Source organism: Meles meles, chromosome 1 (assembly GCF_922984935.1).
Source record: "Meles meles chromosome 1, mMelMel3.1 paternal haplotype, whole genome shotgun sequence".
Taxonomy (NCBI): Eukaryota; Metazoa; Chordata; class Mammalia; order Carnivora; family Mustelidae; genus Meles; species Meles meles.
In genome coordinates, this window is record NC_060066.1 from 165,741,851 (window position 1) to 165,762,773 (window position 20,923).

Genomic DNA, 20,923 nt, shown 5'->3' on the forward strand with positions numbered 1-20,923 from the left:
GCAGAGAACCCAATGCGGGGCTCCATCCCAGGACCCGGAGATCATGACCTGAGCCAAAGGCAGCGGCCCAATCCACTGAGCCACCCAGGCGCCCCTTGAATACTTTTTTTTCTAGAGAGATTTCATTTGCTATAGGAACTCCGTTAATTTTTAAACCTGTTAAATTTTGAAATAAATTTGAAAAAATTTTTTAGATTAGAGACCTCTTTGTTTGTTTTTTGTTGTTGTTGTTTTAGCTTCAGAGACATTTTTTTTCTTCAGAACTTTATTTTTCCTGGATAGAAATGTGGGGATATTTTTAGTCACTGTGATTTTGGGGGGAGGGTGTATTATGAAACTAGTAAATTAAGAATCAGAGTTTCCTGTTTTGCTTGATTATCTGTTTCATTTGTGACTTACTTTACATATCCTTCAGCCTTTCCAGTAACAACTCAGTAGGAAAAGTGAGTGTAAGACACATTGGGCTTAAAGAGAATTCTGAAGAAATACTTACATGTGGCTGTGTATATAGGCACTACCACAAAATCCTTCTGAAACATCCTAATTTTAAAAAATATTTATTTATTTGGGGCAGAGGGAGAGCAAGAATCTTTTTTTTTTAAGATGTTTTTTTTTTTAATTTACTCAGAAAAGTAGTGACAGAGAGCATGAGTGGGGAGGAGAGGGAGAAGCCGGCTCCCCCCTCAGCAGGGAGCCTCAAGTGGGGCTCAGTCCCAGGACTCTGGGATCATGACCTGAGCTGAAGCCAGATGCGTAACTGAATGAGCCACCCAGATGCCCTGAGAGCGAGAATCTTAGGGCCCGGGGCTCTATCTAATGACCCTGAGATGGAGACCTGAGCCGAAACCAAGCATCAGATGCTTAACCAACAGCACCACCAAGGCGCCCCCTTCTGAAACATCTTTGTAAATAAATTGTAAGAATTGCACAGAAAGCTTCCAAGTATTTTACCTTTATTGAAGGAATGTATTCTCAAATGCTTGGTGTAAGAGTTCAGATGGTCTTAGTGTACTTTGTATTTGAATGTGTGGTTAATGGATGCAGGGGGTGGTTTGGGGACTTTAGAGTAAGCAACTCGTGTCAGATTTTTTTCTTTTCATCTTTCACACACTTTCCCTTTCTCTTCCATATTTTGTTACTCTTCCACATTGAAGTATTTTTATTGCCAGAATGACACCCACTGTAAATTGTTTGCTTCAGGACTTCTGGATGGTCTTGCCCTTTACCGGCTGTCTCCTCCATGCCGGGTGCTATGTACTTTGGCTCCTGACTTTTATGATCTCATTGCTTATATGTATAAAGATTGTATAAAGGCAAATGCTAACTAAGAATATTAGTGTTATTTTAAAATTTCACTTTATTTAGTATGCTGTAATTTCAGAATAATTAAGACACAGTTCATGTTCTACCAAGCATCTTTTCTTACAATAAGGAAAATAAGTTAATTTATCTCAAAAGTATAGGGACTTAAAAACATAGACCAATGTGAGGTAATCACTTGGTACAAACTCTGAAAAACATAAACCATATGTGATTTAGTCACTTGATAAAAGCCCTAATTGCAGAATGTTATTTATTAGAAATAATGAGAAAGAAAGAATATTTACTTCATTTTTACCTTCATTTGAGAAACAATAAAATTTTGTAATTTTGAATGAAATCTTTTTTGCAGTGTTTTGAGAATTTTATGCTATAGCGATGTAAATGTGATATGAAAAACAAAAGAAAACTTTGTATTAATGTTTCTTTGTTTTCCTGCACCTAGGATGGTAAGCGGATGTTTGGCACCTATTTTCGTGTTGGTTTTTATGGAACCAAGTTTGGGGATTTGGATGAACAGGAATTTGTTTACAAGGAGCCTGCAATAACCAAACTTGCAGAGATCTCTCACAGATTGGAGGTGAATGCTGTAGTAGTTTATGAATATCTTATTTATTTATTTATTTTAATTTAAGATTTTATTTATTTGTTAGAAAGACAGAGAAAGAGAGTACCAGCAAGGGGAGAAGCAGGCTCCTCACTCAACAAGGAGCCCAGTGTGGGACTCGATCCCAGGAACTGAGCTCAATTATGACCTGAGCTAAAGGCAGACACTTAACCAACTGAGCCACCCAGGCATCCCTAAATGTCATCTTTAATTTGTATTCTCTATGATGCATAGACTTTCAGATCCAGATCGAATCATTTAATAAGCCAGATCCTGCCAAATAAACTACTCCTTTAGGTAATAAGGATTTTTTTTGATAGCTACAGTAATATTCTTTCTATTCCTTCGAATCTTTAATGGCAACAGTAAAATAATACTAACCTTTTTTTGTGGTTCTATCTTTGCACATATTTTAGATACTCCACAGCCTTCAGAGTTACTGTAATTTATAGAGAAATGTATAGTATTACCTACATTTTGCAGAAAAATGCGTAAGGAATTAAGTAACAACTAATGATGGAACTGGAGTCCCTAGAAATTTCTGATTCAAGTGCATTATCTCTTTGGCCTGATTCCCAGTGGGAATCCTTTAGAAATTAAAAGCCTGAAATCATACCCTGAAAATACTTCTTAGAACCCCTTAACCTTTAGAACTTCTTCATTTTCAGTGTGAATGTCTAATTTTCATATTTATGGCATGTACCGGTCTTTCCTGCTATAGTTACTCTTTCCAACCTCTCCTTATTCTTTGTACTCAAAATGCAGCTATGGACCAGAAGCACTGGCATCATCTAGGAGACTGAAATGTAGAATCTCAGACCCTGCCCCAGATATTCTGAATTAAAATCTCCATTTTAACAAGATCCCCGGCTGACTTGTATTCACATAAGAGTTTGAGAAGCCATGTTCTGGGTTTAATTCTCAGCTCCTCTTAATTTCTTGAATGTTATATTCTTATTGGTGACTTCCCTGGGCTCTCCTTCCATAAATTGGCTTAAAGTGTGACTTCTTATTTTTCAAGAGCTAAGTAAGTCTCGGGAAACATTGACACAATGTTTTCCAAATGTACTCGATTATTAAAAAACTATCTTTGAGGGAAGAGTAGGGCTTCTCCTTTGAAGATTCAGATGTAATTTTTCCTGTGGAATAGCCCCATCTGTCGCCCGGGCTGCTCACGGAAGTCACTACAGTCTTGACTGGGATGCCTTTTCAAAATTGAAACCAGTGTAAAACTTTCAGCAGATCAGCACTTTTATTTGAAAATTCTGGACTATTAAATCATTCATAAAAATGAATGTTGGTTCATTGACCCATGTCTGCAAGAAATCAGGCCACGTCAGACTCAATAAAAGTAAGATCCTATACGTCAAAGATACCGAATTTCTTTGTCTCTGCTTTTTGTTCCCTTTTTATTTTTCTTGAGAATCCCTTACAGAATCCTGTACTTCCATTATAGAAAATTGTTCTATTTTGTGTTAAAGTGAGTAGATGGGAATAATATCACATAAATAGACTAACACAATTTTTGTGAACCTAAATAATTATTTTGTAATTATTCAGACGGTGTACAAGAACTCACTAAATGGCCTCATTGTGCTCAGAGGCTTTCTCTGTTCTTCACTTGATGTTAACTTCATGTAAAAGGTTTCTTTTGCTTCTGTTGTAGGGATTTTATGGAGAAAGATTTGGAGAGGATGTCTTGGAAGTAATCAAGGACTCTAACCCTGTAGACAAGTGTAAATTAGACCCTAACAAGGTATGGCGGATGACACCGAATGCCCTGTAGGAGCAACTCTGAGACCGTGATTTTCGGGAGAAGGACTGAATGATGATTTAACAGTGAGAAAATGAAGGCCTTTTTTCCCCCCCCAGGCATACATTCAGATTACCTACGTGGAGCCATACTTTGACACATATGAAATGAAGGACAGAATCACCTATTTTGACAAGAACTATAATCTTCGCCGTTTCATGTACTGTACACCCTTCACTTTAGACGGCCGTGCCCATGGGGAACTTCATGAACAGTTTAAACGGAAGACCATTCTGACTACTTCTCATGCCTTTCCTTATATTAAGACAAGGGTCAATGTCACCCACAAAGAGGAGGTAAGTCCCCAGGTGGGAATAGGATGAGCAAAACAAAGACACAGGAGCCACGTGAGAACTATGTGGGTGTGGTATCATGTACCGCCCCTCATACGGCAGCGTCCACGAACTTCACCCATTCTTGAGTCATTAATTTGGGCTTCTTTTCTAAATCCCTAGTTTACCCTCGGCTTATGCTTTAAAAGGATGGCTCCCCCCCCCCCCACCCATTTAGGAATCTAACGTTTGAATTTCTATTATTAGAAAACAGTTTATAGTTCATCTCCACTTAAAAAAAAAAAAAAAAAAAAGATTCTATATCAGGCTCATTAAATAGTTTTCAGTCAGTACTCTGACCTAACAGATGTTATTTCACCCAGATCATCTTAACTCCAATTGAAGTTGCCATTGAAGACATGCAGAAAAAGACCCAGGAGTTGGCATTTGCAACACATCAGGATCCAGCGGACCCCAAAATGCTTCAGATGGTGCTCCAGGGGTCTGTAGGCACAACGGTGAATCAGGTGCGTGGTCCCCCATGATTTCAGGCATAAGTGGAATTGGAAATGATTCCATGAGTATGTTTCACAAAGGCCACAAGCATCAGATTAAGTGGAAAGAGATACATGTTAGGAGTGGTTTGCAAAAGACACGAAGTATAAATGAAGATAGACTGAAAAAAATCTTTTTAGTATAGATGCTGTTATTAAGGTTTTCATGCTTGCCCTCTGTGCTGCTTGTATTTTTCTACGATCTGTCCTTAAACATTCTGTTAAGAAGGAACTGATTCACTTGACATGGCCTTTCCTTTTAAACCTTGTACTGAAAGAACGTGATCTAAAAAAGTCTCGTTTTTAGAGCTCAGTTGGTACATGTGAATGCCTGCTTCCTTAGATACTCCCTGAGGTTATCTTCTCCAGCTCTCCTTCACAGTGAGTCATGAGGAGGAAATAAGTAATGTGGAATCACTTTGAAATTTTTAATAATATATGAACATAAGATACAATTGTTGCTTTGTCATATACAGATTAGGAGCCATCCCATTATTTCCTTGTAATGGGTTCATTCAAATTCTCTTCCTGATGATTAGGGAATATTCTAGGGAAAGGGAAAATCCAGAAAGGCTTCAAGTAAGAACTCATATCACGTATCTTACCTATATTTTAGGTTAAAGAAACAAAGCCAAAAAGTGCCCTCCCAAAGTAGAAACAAATTTTTTTTTTTTAATTTTTATTTATTTGACAGAGAGAGACCACAAGCAGGCAGAGAGAGAGAGAGAGAGAGAGGAGGAAGCAGGCTCCCTGCCAAGCAGAGAGCCCGATGTGGGACTCGATCCCAGGACCCTGAGATCATGACCTGAGCCGAAGGCAGAGGCTTAACCCACTGAGCCACCCAGGCACCCGGAAACAAATATTTTTAATACCTTTACCCCTCAAAACACAAATGATTTGGGATTTTTACTTCCAAATGATACAACACTCTAAGGGATCATCTTTAATTTGCAGTGTTAGAACACATTTGGAATATTGAGGGAAGCTATTTTAGCAGAATCAAGTATCTAATAACCAGTGGCTTGACAACTGATTGCATCCAGGGTAAATTAAGGAATGTAAAAGGTATAAGGCAAAAATGCATTGATAAATATAATAGTCCTTGAACTCCTACTCTTTTTCATTGAAAAATACTCATCAATTTAACTACAGTGCCTAAGCATATAGATTTGGCATTAGGAGAAGCTTAAAATATATGGCCAGAATCTGAGAAGGTTTTTTGTATTTTGTTCTTAAAGATGTATTTATTTGGGGCGCCTGGGTGGCTCAGTGGGTTAAGCCGCTGCCTTCGGCTCAGGTCATGATCTCAGGGTCCTGGGATCGAGCCCCACATTGGGTTCTCTACTCAGCAGGGAGCCTGCATCCCCCTCTCTCTCTGCCTGCCTCTCTACTTGTGATCTCTGTCTCTCTCTCTCTGTCAAATAAATAAATAAAACCTTTAAAAAAAAAAGATGTATTTATTTATTTTAGAGAGAGAGAGTACACTCAAGGATGGGGAGAGGCAGAGGTAGAGAGAGAGGGAGGGAGAAATCTCAAGCAGACTCCTTGCTGAGCCCACAGCAGGACAGCAGTTTTGATCTCATGACCCTGAGAAGTTTCAATATAGACATAGACGCATTAAGCTTAAATACAGCCATCTCAGTGCTAAGAAAAAATCATTTAGGCATATTCTCCCTCTGATTTTAGAGAAGACAAAAACACACTTTTATTTTCTTATCTTACAGGGGCCTTTGGAAGTTGCCCAGGTTTTTCTGTCTGAAATACCCAGTGACCCAAAGCTCTTCAGACATCATAATAAACTACGACTGTGCTTCAAAGACTTTACTAAAAGGTACTGAAGGCTTCCTGCGTAAAGACCCTCAAATTGAGAATGTCCAAACCACAGAATGGTGTGAGGGCTTAAGGGACCATTGAAGGGAGAAAAATCTAGGAAAGTAGCTCACGATGAGGAACAGTTTGTGCACAACTTACTCTTCCTTCAGGGTGTATGTCCCCCCACCTCCAATACTTTATATTGCCATATTTTTAATTTTAAAGATTTAGAAAAGCATAGACCCCCAATTTTTTTAACAGGAAACTATTAGACTATTTGGCTGTTTAACCTGAGAGCTGTTTGTTGTGAACCTTCAGTGTAAAAGTTTTTGCTTCCTTTCCCTCAGGAAACACATAAGCAACAAACTTGGAAGCAGGAAATTTGTGTTCAGATCTTGTCTCTGTCATTGTGTGTCCTACTTTAGGTCACTTAATCTCTGTGATCCTTCATTTTCTAATCTATTAAATGAGGATGATAGTAATAATCTCCTTCCCACAGGGAGGTTGTGCAAGTTAAATGAAATAATATATGGGTGTCTCAGGGTCCCCAGGACACCCCCAGTTTTAATGTTGTAGGAGGACTCATAGGAATCTGCGTATAGCTGTAGTCACGACTGTGATTGATTTCTATGGAAAGGGACAAAGTAAAACACTCACAGGGAAAAGGCACTGTGCTGGAAGCCTGGGGGCTCCAGGTATAGGCTCTGAAATCCTCTCTCAGGGGATTCACACAGGAGCCCCTGACCCCTCCATCCGTGAGCTGGGATAGTGTGTGTGAAATGTCGACCCAGAAGCTCACTAGGGACTCCGTGTCCAGATAGTTGTTGGGGCTATTCCTGTGGGCACCTTCTCCTGGCAGATACCAGAATTCTGAAAGCAGGTGTTCAGTAGAAGCCATAATGTTTGTATAAATAGTGTAGGCACAGTGAGCCACTCTTATCTTCTGGAAACGATTACCTCCCGAAATCCCAACTCCTAGCTGCTAACCAAGGGCCAACCTTGCAAATAGGCCTTTGAAGGATACCAGTCTCAGGCCTGCAGTTAACTGTCGTCTGCACAGATAATAATAAATAAATAATAAATAGGTATTTGGTAAATACTAAATTTTGAAACAATAGGAAACAGTCATTTATCAACTTGAGACTGATTTCTGCTTTACCAACACTGTAAGCTTGACAGTAGAGGGAATGATTAATTTTACAGGGGGATGCCCGGGAAGGTTTCCCAGAGAATTCGACATTTGATACAGACCTTGAAGGATGAGCATTAGTTTTTCAGGCAGAAATGTGGAGGAGAAGGGTCTACTTAATAGAAAAGAAAAAAACACATCACATGCAAAGTTTAGAGACTGTTCTGAGAAAGGTGAATAGTTTAGTGAAGCTGGAACTCTGTAAAGGTTTGGAACTCTGTAAAGACAAGCAGTCGAATAGTGGGTAAGTCAACTGGACTGGACCATAAGAGAGCCTTGTGTACCATTCAGGAAATGACATGATGGTCACCTAACGACGTGGCTTCGGAACCCGGTCTTTGACTCCTTGTTGTGGTTTCTCTTATCAAGTCATTCACTGAACATCTTTTTCAGGGTTAGAAATAATATCACATCAGTTTTGTCATCAGAAAATTATGAGGAATGCTAACATGTTCAAGTATTTTAGAATGGAATGTCCCCCATTCTCGTTGCAATAGCTATCGTGAATTCTTGTCAGGTTCTCCTGCCTAAACATGGTGACTGTCTTTTAAAAGGCTTCAAAAAGCTTCATTGGAAATCTGAGATTCCAGAATCTTATTATTAGGCCAGATTATCTTCTAAGTTTGGTTTTAGGAGACAACAGGAAACATAGCTTCTGATGTATGAAATAGATGAACTGTGGTGGTAAAATAAAGAAATCTACTTTATACTTATAGAATTGACTGATTTCTAGCATTTTTTTAAAAAGATTATTTATTTATTTATTTGACAGAGATCACATGTAGGCAGAGACACAGGCAGGCAGGCGGGTGGAGGTTGTGGGGGGAAGCAGGCTCCCCGCCAAGCAGAGAACCCAACACAGGGCTCGATCCCAGGACCCTGAGATCATGACTTGAGCTGAAAGCAGAGGCTTAACCCACTGAGCCACGCAGGCACCCCTGGCATTATTTTTATTATTAGGGAAGTTTTGGATAACAATCAAAAACACCCTGCTATCTTTGTATGCGAGATGATCTTGGAACAGTACATACTAGTTTAGGTCCTAGACATTCAAGTAGAGATAGTTATTTCTTTTTTTGCTCTTGTTTTGACTACATTTTTAAATCACATGTCCTCCTCCTTATGTATGTTGTTGATAAGGTGATGAATTTCTGGGTCTCCTGGTCTTTTTAAGTATTACCAACTGTGGAGGTTTTCTTCTTAAATGACAAAAAGAAGAAAACCCTCTACATAATATAAACCTTATCAAGAAAGTTAAAGCCATTTTTGTTACTGTTTTGTTCAAATCATGCTATCTTTTTAATTTTTCTGTCACATTTTATTTTTTATATCATGTGCATATGTTTATAAAGCTCACTCACAGTATATATATAATCTTTTTATTTTTCAGTTAAAGTTAAAATTTTGTAATGGTTTTATTATTTTATCAAATATTTTAATTTAAGTTAAAGTCAAGTGTGCGGTGATCACCAGTGCATTGGATCTTTCTTTTTTTTTCTTTCCTTTTTTTTTTTTTTTTTTGAGTATAGTTGGCACACAATGTTACATTAGTTTCCAGGGTACAACATAGTGATTCACCTTCTCTATACCTTATGCTGTGCTCACAGGTGTCGCTACTGTCATCGTGCACTAGAACAATACCATTGACTGTGCTCCCTATGCTGAGCCTTTTATGCCTGTGACCTACTCATTGCATAACTGAGAGCATGTGTCTCCCAATCCCCTGTACCTCTACTGCACTTCCCCCTGGCAACCATTAGTTTGTTCTCTGTATTTGTAGGTCTGATTCTGGGACTTATTCCACCTAGGAAAATACCCTCTACATCCACTCATGTTGTCACAAATGGCAGAATATCCTCCTTTTTATGACTGAGTGATATTCCTCTGTGTGTGTGTGTGTATCACATCTTCTTTATCCACTCATCTATCAGTGGACACTTAGGTTGCTTTCATATCTTGGCTAATGTAAATAATGCTGCAGTAAACACAGGGACGCAAATATCTTTACAAATTAGTGTTTTCGTTTTCTTAAGGTAAATACTCCGTAGTGAAATTGTTGGATTATATGGTATTTCTGTTTTTAATTTTTTGAGGAACTTCTATTCTGTTGTCCACAGTGGCTGTACCTCTTTTTTTCTTTTGTTAAAATTTTCATCTGAGATGACTGAGCCAAAGTACATGAACATTTTTATTGGCCATTCATATATCGTGCATTGCAAAAAGTTTCCAAGTATTAACAGTGTCAAGTATGCAAGTGTACTTTGCTTTAAACAATGCCGTTTAGGTAGGGTGTCTGTTGTTAATCAGTTTAAATGGTACTTTAGTTTGCATTGATTTATTCCTAAAAACAATGAACACTTTTGTACGTGTTCATTTTTTATATTTTGGGGTTTATCTTTTAAAACTTGTTTTCATTACATCTTGAATAGATTCAGTATATTATTTATATTATTTGCTATTAAAGAACAGGGAGGAAAAAAAAAAACCACATACCTACCCACCCTGCTTAAGAAATAGCGTTCTCATTGCTTTGAGATCCCCTCCTCATATGTTCTTCTCTGACAGCATCTCTCCTTTCCTTTAGAGGTAATCACTATCATGAATTTCATATTATATACTTTATTGCCTTTATTGTTTTATTATAAATGAGTATTATTCTTTAATACACTACTTCATTTTGCATGTTGCTTATATAAATGGATAGTGAATATAATTCTGTGACTTGCTGTTTTCAGTGTTTGTGGGATATACCTATAATGTTTCTTCAATCTATTTTTTTATCTTATGTTGTATGAATATGCCCTAATTTATTAATTTTTCTGTTAGTGGATGTTTGGTGGTTTCCTGTGTTTTTGATTTTAGTTAACAGAGAGTACTACTCAAATATGCCTCTGTTTCTGAATTGACAAGAGATTTTCTGGGAGTTATATACCTAAAGGTAGTGTTGATTCATAGGTTTAACTTCAGCCAGATAATGCCACTGTTTTCCCCAAGGTGTGTGAGCTGTTATACATAAAGGAGCTGGAAAAAGAACAAATAAAACCCCCAACCAGCAGAAAGGAAGGAAATAATAAAGATTAGAGCAGAGATAAATGATAATGGAAACTCAAACAATAGATCAATAAAACCAGGAGCTGGTCCTTTGAAAAGATCAGAATTGATAAATTTTCACACATTTTCAACAAGAAGAAAAAAGAGAGGAGTCAAATAAGCAAAATCATAAATGAAAGAGGACAAGTAACAACCAATACCACAGAAATATAAACAGTTACAGGAAAATATTATGAAAAATTACATGTCAACAAGTTTGAAAACCTTGGAAGAAATGGATAAATTCCTAGAAACATAACAGCCTACCAAAACTGAAGCAGGAAGAAATAGAAAATTTGAGCACATTGATTACCAGCAATGAAATTGAATCCATAATAAAGAAACTCCCAACAGACAAAAGTCCAAGACCGGATGGCTTCACAGGTGAATTCTACCAAACATTTTAAGGAATACCTGTTCTTCTCAAACTATTCCAAAAAATAGAAGAGGAAGGAGAACTTCTGAAATCATTCTATGAGGCTGGTATTACCCTGATACTAAACCCAGATAAACACCACAAAAAGAACCCCAGGCTAATATCTGATAAACATAGATACAAAAATCCTCAGCAAAATACTAGTAGATTGAATCCAACAATACGTTTTAAAAAATCATTTGCCACAATCAGGTGGAATTTATTCCTGGGATGCAGTGGTGGTTCAGTATTCTGAAATCAATCAACATGATATATCACATTGATAAGAGAGGATAAAAACCATAGGATCATTTCAATAGATGCAGAAAAAGTATATGACAAAGTACAACATCCATTCTTGGTAAAAACCCTCAGCAAGGTAGGTCTAGAGGGAACGAACATAACATAATAAATTGGTAAGGAGGAAGTAAAACTTGCACTATTTGCAGATGACATGATACTATATATAGAAAATCCTAATATCTCCACCAAAAACTACTAGAACTGATAGATGAATTCAGTGAAGTTTCAGGGTGCAGAATCTATGTACAGAAATCTCTTATATTTTTATACATTAATAATGAAGCAGCAGAAAGAGAAATTAAGAAAGCAATCTCATTTACAGTTGCACCAAAAACAAGAAAATACCCAGGAATAAAACAAAGAGGTGAAAGACCTGTACTCTGAAAACTATAAAACATTGATAAGAGAAATTGAAGTTGACACAAAGGAATGGAAAGAGGAAATGCTCATGGAAGCACCAAAAAAAAAAAAAAAAAAAAGCAACCCAAAGTCTTTTACAGATTTATTGCAATCTCTACCTAAATACCCACAATGTTTCTTTTAAAGTTTTATATATTTAAGTAATCTCTGTACCCAGCATGCGCCTTCAACTCACGACCTCGAGATCAAGAGTAGCTCACTTTTCCAACTCACCAACAGCATTTTTCACAGAACTAGAACAAATAATCCTAAAATTTGTATGGAACCACAAAGGACCCCAAATAGTCAAAACTGTCTTGAAAAAGAAAAACAAAACCAGAGGTATCACAATTCCAGACTCAAGTTATATTACAATGCTGTAGTAATCAGAAGAGTATAGGACTGGCACAGAAGTAAACACATAGATCAGTGGGACAGAATAGAAGACCCAGAAATAAGCCTGCAATTATATGGTCAGTTAATCTTAAGCAAGGAGGAAAGAATATGCCATGGAAAGAAGTCTCTTCAACAAATGGCGCTGGGAAAACCCAACGGCTACATGCAGAAGAGTGAAACGGGACCACTGTTTTTCACCCACACAAAAATATACTCAAAATGGATTAAAGACCTAAATGTGAGACCCGAAACCATTAAAATCCTAGAAGAGAGTACAGACAGTAATTTCTTTGACATCAATCATAGCAACATTTTTCTGGATAAGTCTCCTAAAGCAAGGGAAATAAAAACAAAAATAGACTATTTGGACCACGTTAAAATTAAACATTTCTGCCCAGCAAAGGAAACAACAAAAACTAAAGGCAACCTGTGGAATGGGAGGAGATATTTGCAAATGACGTATCTGATAAAGGGTGAGTATCCAAAATATGTAAAGAAATGATAAATCTCAACACCCAAAAAACCCCCAAATAGTCCAATTGAAAAATGGGCAGAAGACATGAATAGGAATTTCTCCAAAGAAGACATCCAGGTGGCCGACAGGCACATAAAAAGATGATCATCACCACCATCAGGGAAATGCACATGAAAACTATACCTCACAACTGTCAGAATGGCTAAAATCAACAACAAAAGAAACAACAGCCATTTGCCATGATATGGAGGAAAAGGAACTCTAGTGAATTACTGATGGGAATGCAAACTGGTGCAGCCATTATGGAGAACAGTTTGGAGTTTACTCAGAAAGCTAAAAATAGAACTATCCTATGATGCAGTAATTGCGCTACTGGGTGTTTGCCCCCAAAAAACACTAACTCAGAGGGATACATGTACCTCTGTGTTTATTGCAGTATTATTTACATTAGCCAAATTATGGAAGCAGCCCAAATGCTCATAAATAGATGAACAGATAAAGAAGAGGTGGTTTATACACACACACACACAGACACACACACACGATGGAATATTACTCAGCCATAAAAAAAGAAATCTTGGCATTTGCAACAACATGGATGGAGCTAGAGAATATAACACTGAGAGATGTGTTGGTCAAAAAAAGACAAATACAACATGATTTCACTCATATGTGGGATTTAAGAAATGAAACCATTAAGCAAGGGGGGAAAAAAGGAGGGAGACAGGGAAACCAAGAAACAGACTCTTAATTCTAGAACAAACTGATGGTTTCCAGAGGGGAGGAGGATTAAAGAGTATATTTATCATGATCAGCACTGAGTAATGAATAGACTATGTCGAATCACTATATTGTACACCTGAAACCAGTATAAAACTATATGTCAACTTTACTGAAGTTAAAATTAAAAACTTTTAAGAACTTAGAAACAAAGTGTTTAAGACAAATTTAAATCTTACCAGTATTTGAGAGTTCATCTTGCTATATAACTAACTATACTGCTACTTTGTATTCTCTAATGTTTTAACTTTTACCAGTTTGATGGGTATGATTATGGATTATGGATTAAATTCACATTTCTTTTAAGATTTTATTTATAGGGCGCCTGGGTGGCTCAGTGGTTTAAGCCGCTGCCTTCAGCTCAGGTCATGATCTCAGGGTTCTGGGATCGAGTCCCACATCGGGCTCTCTGCTCGGCAGGGAGCCTGCTTCCCTCTTTCTCTCTCTGACTGCCTCTCTGCCTACTTGTGATCTCTCTCTGTCAAAATAAATAAATAAAATCTTTAAAAAAAAAAAAAAAAAAAAAAAAGATTTTATTTATATATTTGATGGAGAGAGAAATTGCAAGGAGGCAGAGAGGCAGGCAGAGAGGGGGAAGCAGGCTCCCTGCTGAGCAGAGGACCCAATGCAGGGCTTGATCCCAGGACCCCAAGACTATGACCTGAGCTGAAGGTGGAGGCTCAACCCACTGAGCCACCCAGGCACCCCTGCATTTCTCTTTTTCAAAGAGGTCGAATATCTTGTCATGTGTTTGTTAGTCATTTTGCCTTCCTCTCTGTAAAGTTACATATCAGGTCCTTTGCTTTCCTAGTGGATTCTTTTCCTTACTGATTTTTGAGTATTTGCATAATCTGGATATATACTTTATTATTTGTAAGTATCATAAATATCTGAATTTGGGGCACCACTTTTTTTTTTAAGAAGCTCTTTAATGTAGCTAAAGGATTCAACCTTTTCTTTATGACTGCTGCTTTTTGTATCTTAGATTACTTTTTGGGTGAAGTTGTAGTTGTAGTTTTTATTTTTAGATTTTATTTATTTGACAAAGAGAACATGCACAAACAGGGAGAACAGAGGGAGAGGGAGAAGCAGACTCTCTGGAGCGAGGAGCCTGATGCAGGGCTCTGTCCTAGGAGGACTCAGTGATCATAACTGTAGCTGAAGGCAGATGACAGACGACGCTTAACTGACTGAGCCACCCAGGTGCTCCCGTCATAGTATAGTCTATATTGACTTCTAAAACCCAATATAATGGCATCTCTAAAATTTCAATATGGGTTAAACAAAAGGGGGAAAAGGCAAAAATGGCTTATTTATTTTATTTTTTTTTTAATCCACTTGCAGTTGATTTTCCAGTATGGTTCCAGGGAATTAGTTTGACTTTTGTCCATACTGATAATTGATAATTATCTGGATATCATTTATTAATTGTGGTGTGAATTGGGGTCAGATTTCTTTTCCATATGGATATCCAGTTGACACAGCACCACTTATTTCAAAAATTGCCCTTTCTCTTCTGCTTTATGGTATTATAAATTATAATAAATATTATTATAAATCAGGTGCTCGTGTTGATATGCATCAGTTTCTGTGATCTTACCTTCCATTGTTCTCTTCCTCTCTCCTTGAGCCAATATCATGGTCTCTTAATTATTGCAGCTTTGATATCTGGTAGAGAAGTTTCTCTCACCTTTTGTTCAAGGACATTTTGGGCCCTTTTCCTTTTGATATAAATTATAGAGTCAATTTATCATTCCCTCCACCTCTCTACCCCCCTAAAACTAATAACTTGAATCTGTAGATAAGTTGGCAGAGATTTGGAACTTCTTTAGAACTTGGCTCTTCCAGTCCATGAATGTGACCTAGTTCTCATTTACTTTGATCTTTTGTTTTCTTAATATTTTGATTTTCTGTAGAGGCTTTACATATCTTGATTTTATTCCTTGGCATTTCATATTTTTATGCTTTTGTTAATAATATCTTTTAGAATTATATTTTGTTTGCTGGTGTACAGAGTGCAGTTGAATTCTATATTTTTACATGAGGATGTTGCCAAACTCATTTGTTAATTCTAATAATTTATCTGTAGAATTTTTTCCCCCTTTTTACAGTGATGCTTCGAAGCTCCAGTACTGCGTTATTCTGAATAGCAGTATGATAGAAGACATCACTTTCTTGTTCCTGATTTAAAAGGAAAAAAATGCTCACCATCGAGAATAGTGTTTTCTTCAGGTTTTTTGTAGATGCTTTGAATTAGGTTAAAGAAGTCCCCCCTATTTTTGTTGTGCTGAATTTTCGTCATGACAGATTTTAGAGTGTTATCAAAGGGGTGTGTGTGACATTGGTGGACCAGTTTCCTATTGTCTTGCTTGTTGGAGTTTTGCAACTGTGTTTATGGGGAGATTAAAATACACTTTTTTCTTTTTAGTTCCATTAGGTTTTAGTATCCCGGCCTTGAAATAGGAGTTGGAGACTCTTCTCAGAAATACACTCCCCGCCTACCCCATACTGTAGAATAATTGTGTTACACTGGGATTGCCTGTTCTTAAGATGTTTAGTAGAATTTGCAGATTGTTTTCTGTATGGAAAGATTGTGATTTGACTTCAGGTTTGATCTGTTCTTTTTAAGTTGCTAAGCTCTTCGCTTTTAGCTTAAAAAAAAAATTAAGACTTTACATTTTCCTCTGAACATCACTTAGCTGCAATTCTATTAAGTATTGATATGTGTACATTGGTTGTTGGGTTTTTTGGTTTTTTTTTTTTTTTTTCCTGTTAAGTGTTTGAAACAGCGAGCTATGTGTACATTGTTTAACATCCTACTACTTGACCTGTTAGGGTCCAGGTACTTTTTCTTAAATATCTGAATAAATTGGATAAAGGATTGTTATCAAGGACTATTCATTTAAGCAGCTTATTTGAATATCGGCAAACCACTGTGCCAGATGCCATTGTTGGTACATGAATGAGTAGGGTAAAATCCCTTAAAGACATTTTAGTCTGATGGTGATATGTGAGAAAATGACTTAAGATTTAACATTAAAAAATATATAATTTTTAATTAAATGAAGACTGTTAAGTGAATGTTAGTGTAAAAGAACTCAAGTTCATCTCTGTCCCCTGCGTTACCCCCAATGCAAGAGCGGATATTGAATGTTCCGCTGAAAAACTGAATGACATCATTATGGTGAATATGGTGAATATCTTTTGGTAACACACTGTTTTTCCTAGGTGTGAGGATGCCTTAAGAAAAAATAAGAGCCTAATTGGGCCTGATCAAAAGGAGTATCAAAGGGAACTGGAGAGAAACTATCATCGCCTTAAAGAGGCCTTACAGCCTCTGATAAACAGAAAGATCCCTCAGTTATACAAGGCAGTATTACCTGTCACCTGCCACAGGTATGCTCATTTTTCCCCATTATTTTGGATATCTTCAGGAAAATGAAATCTGCTTGGATCATTTAATAATTAGTGTAAATTTTATTACATGGTTTCAGATATTGTCTCTTGAAACCTAGGAAGTTCAGCTAGCCTGTTATGAATAACCCTGTTATGAATCAGCCTTCAAGATAGAAGTCAGTTCTTTCTGTAATTTAGAATTATAAAGTTGTGTTAAAGAATAATAAAGTTGTGTTAAATATGCATACTAACCAAGACACAATAGTCTGGCCTCCTAAAACTATTTCTTTTAGGCCTGTTATACTTTATTTATATGGCAGAATTTACTAGAATGTATCAAGAGCCAAATACCCATTTTCCTTGGCCCTAAGAGTAAATAGTATTACAGTATGTTCTTCTAGATTTGTGTTAAAGCAGGTGACCCCATTGAGTATTTTTTTCCACTAATTGTGAGAAATAAAATAATACCTTTAAGAGGTTGTTATAGAAATTAAATTTTAGGCATGTGAATTTCCAAGGACAGTGTTAAAACAGCACCTGAATTCTGGAGAGGGCATGATAACTTAAACTTTAACTGCCCTTTTTTTGCATTTTGAAATCCAAATATACATATAACCACTGAATATTTTACCCTTTTCTTTGAACTAACAACAGTAAAGCTATTACATTGTTATTAAGTTAATATTGGAAGACCTTTGAAGTTGCTTATACGAAAATAGAACGTACATGCATGGTATAACATGCTACAAAAGTGAAATGAGCTATTTGATCATCTGGAAATTAGTCCTTGTTCTTCAGTAATGTAGAAAAAAAATCACACATGCATTCAAAGAATGTCTGCTAAGTGCCTGCTGAAGGTCATGTCCCCTACATGGAGCATTGTTGTAGCTGTACAATAACAGAGGGAAATGGGGCCTTTCTAAATTCCTGTCTCTCAAGGATAGAGAACAAACCGAGGGTTGATGGAGGGTGTGGGGGATGGATATTAAAGATGGCAGTTGTTATGACGAGCACTGGGTATTTTAAGTGACGAATCACTGAATTCTACTCTAGAAACCAATTTGCACTGTATGTTAACTAAAATTTAAATTAAAAAATCCTGTCTCTGGCAAAATATAATATGCATCCACCATCCTATAACTGATATATTTCCTCTTAAAATTCTCAGTGGGAAGCAATGCCAGTCCCCTCTACTTTGTACTTCCCTTCAGTCTTTTGGAATTTTTGCCTCCTTGTTGCCTTTACCCACCTCCTCTTAACTCACTGGTCCAAGGTCCTGGGAAGAGGGTACTGGGTCCTTGACATAATCAGGCCCTTTGGGAATGCTAGTCTTGCTTCTTCAGATTTGCCGCCCATTTCAGTGGAAACATTGTATCATTCCAATCTAACGTAGTTTTTCCTTTAACACCATAATCCTGAGCGTTGCCTTCCTCTGTGATCTATGTTATGGTCAGTTCCCCAAGCTTTTCTTAATATTGTTCTTTTGGAATTAACGAACACTCTTTGGTGGGGGTGCTGCTGGTGTGGTGAACAGTGTCTAGCTTTCAAGGCTGGTATTTTCCCTGGAACCAGAAAACCAAGCTTTGAGATTCAAAAATGATCTTCTTGTACCTGCCCTCACTTTTCTTGGAGATCTAAGCCTCAGGGTTTAACCTTAATTGGAGGAAGGATAAACTGAAAGAAACCAGTTTCAGAAAAGAGAAAAAGACATTAAGAGGTATTGAAGAACATTATCCTCTTCACTGTTAATTTCTTGAGAACTTAGAAAATAGCATGTTGATGCTATTTTGCATGTTGATGATAATTTTGCTGATTAACATAACCTGGAATATTATTTTGCAGTAGGCTTAAAAGCTATTGATGGTCGGTCTCAAAGTGTGACCTTGGAACACATGGAAGGGTATCCCTGAAACCCTGTGAGGTTTCTACCAAAGGTTTTTCACTTTTTCCACTCTCATTCTTAAGAGTACCATAGAGTTTTCCAGAGACTACATGCAATATGAGTATTGTAAAAGATTGAATGCAGAAGCAGATATGGCTTTCTATGAGCTAGACATTTAATAAGAATGCCACTCTCCTAAAATTCTTACAAGTTTTTAAAAACAGTGCTATTTATAGTAACATGTAATGGTTATTTTATTAAATCATAATTTAAAATTTCCTTAGTAATTTCTAGTATGGTGAGTATCAATGTAGAATCCACTTTCAAAAGCTTCTTGGGGGTCCTCAATTTTTAAGTGTAAAAAGGACCTAACGCCCAGGAGTTTGAGAACTGCTTAACTCTTAGGATTTAAAATTTTAAATAACCAGCACCTGCCTTTTTCTTTTTAATAATCACAAGTCTTTCTCTGAGATCTCTCCCCTTATTCCTTTGCTCCTGTTTCATCACAATATCTAATACACCTATTGGACAAATGAGTAAATGGTCAATGCACTTGGCAAAGTGGTTACTGTAATATACTTTTAATCTATAAAACCAGAATATATAAAGCAGAATATATAGGATGGACATGTAACTTGAAAGTTAATAACTCTGATGGCAAAACTTTGAGATAGCTCTGCAGAAAGTAGTACGTAAAGCATAGTTTAAAGAAATATGCAAAAATTGTTTATACTTATATCCTTTCATTTTCTCCCCAGAGATTCCTTCAGTCGGATGAGTCTGCGCAAAATGGATCTTTAAAATAAATGTACTTGTCTTACCCATTTGAAGAGAGCCATGTATTCAACACTGAGTATGAAAAGATTTATTGAAAAACAGGACTTGGGGCTTAATTCTGGAAATTCTAGCATTAATTTACTACTCATTGAAGAATGCGATGGCCAAAACAGTATCAAATGTAGATCACTGAAGTTTGAGAATCATGGCCATGGTTTCTCATGTTCTGGTAATATGCTGTTATCTTTTTTTAAGACTCAAAAGTAACGATTCACTATACATTTACTATTATTTATACCATAGCTAATGTTAAATTTATTTACTTTAAGTTTGTATTTTTTAATTTATATTACCATTTATAGATTCATTTTGGAACCATTTTAAATGTAGTAATGCTTATTTTAAAGGTACTATTAAATATGTGAACGTTTACACTAATTTTACTGAGTGAGACTTTAAAAATTTTTATTGACAAAAGCAGAGAATCTTGAGTTGATTCCAGAACAAGTTCCAAAACTAGCAAAGTTTTAAAAATGAAAATTGACATTGTATGGGCCAAAGAGCCCAAAATTAAATAAATGAATAAATGGGTATAGATATGGATAACTGGTTTGTGAAGTCTTAAAATGGGTTTCTAAGTTATTTTCTACTTACAAACCAAAAAAAAACCAAACAAACAAACCAACCAGGGATTTAGGATAAATTATAGAGTAACTTTACCTGATGAAACTTTTGTCTGTAACGATTAAATACTGGGATAGCTGCTACCAGTCACAGTAGCTTAATCTTTGACTCTGAGTCTTGTTACACTGATAATAGTATGAACTTCATGACTTTCAGCAACTAGTGAATTGATTCCCGTGTTTCAAAAGCCAGTCATTTTATGAGTTTGGTCATCTAAACTGGTAAACTAGAAATCTACTTTAGAGTCATCTTACATCGCCATAAAAAGGACACCGAGAGCTGGTGTTTGATTTTAATCTACCAGTTGAATGAAAAGTTTTATCTTTTTATTTTTTTTAATATATATATTTTTTTAAAGATTTTATTTATTTGACAGAGATCACAAGTAGGCAGAGGAGGCAGGCAGAGAGAGAGGGGAGCAGGCTCCTCGCTGAGCAGAGAGCCCGATGCGGGGCTCGATCCCAGGACCCTGGGAGCAGAGGCTTTTAACCCACTGAGCCACCCAGGTGCCCCAAAAGTTTTATTTTTTAACACCTATATAAACTTTATGTATGTAAAAGGTAAATTTAGCTGTTTTAATTGAAATTAAGAACTAATTTAAAGTAACTTTGACATGAAAAACTAAGGCAGAAATCCTTTTGAAAATATTTATTGCAATTACTTTGGGCCAGGTTTATCCAAGAAACTACCTGTTAATGATTTTCGGAAGTGTTTTCAACAGTTTTTTCTGTGTAGTAATACAGCTTATAGAAAGGCATC

The 20,923-nt window shown here is 36.6% G+C and overlaps 1 protein-coding gene across 12 annotated transcripts in view; it reads left to right on the plus strand.

Moving 5' to 3' along the window:
* Positions 1–20,448, plus strand: part of DOCK7 (dedicator of cytokinesis 7) — a 220,722-nt gene extending 200,274 nt beyond the window's left edge. For 4 of the 12 annotated variants that reach the window (XM_046006274.1, XM_046006297.1, XM_046006312.1 and 1 more), the window contains 7 exons: positions 1,775–1,900; positions 3,594–3,683; positions 3,800–4,036; positions 4,396–4,539; positions 6,291–6,397; positions 16,654–16,821; positions 19,462–20,447. In XM_046006274.1, coding sequence (XP_045862230.1) covers positions 1,775–1,900; positions 3,594–3,683; positions 3,800–4,036; positions 4,396–4,539; positions 6,291–6,397; positions 16,654–16,821; positions 19,462–19,504 — 915 coding nt within the window. In that variant the 3' untranslated portion in view covers positions 19,505–20,447. Of the gene's footprint in view, positions 1–1,765; positions 1,901–3,593; positions 3,684–3,799; positions 4,037–4,395; positions 4,540–6,290; positions 6,398–16,653; positions 16,822–19,461 lie in introns of all 12 variants that reach the window. The other 8 variants (XM_046006260.1, XM_046006289.1, XM_046006323.1 and 5 more) reach the window with 6 other exon arrangements.
* The last annotated feature ends 475 nt before the right edge of the window (positions 20,449–20,923 follow it).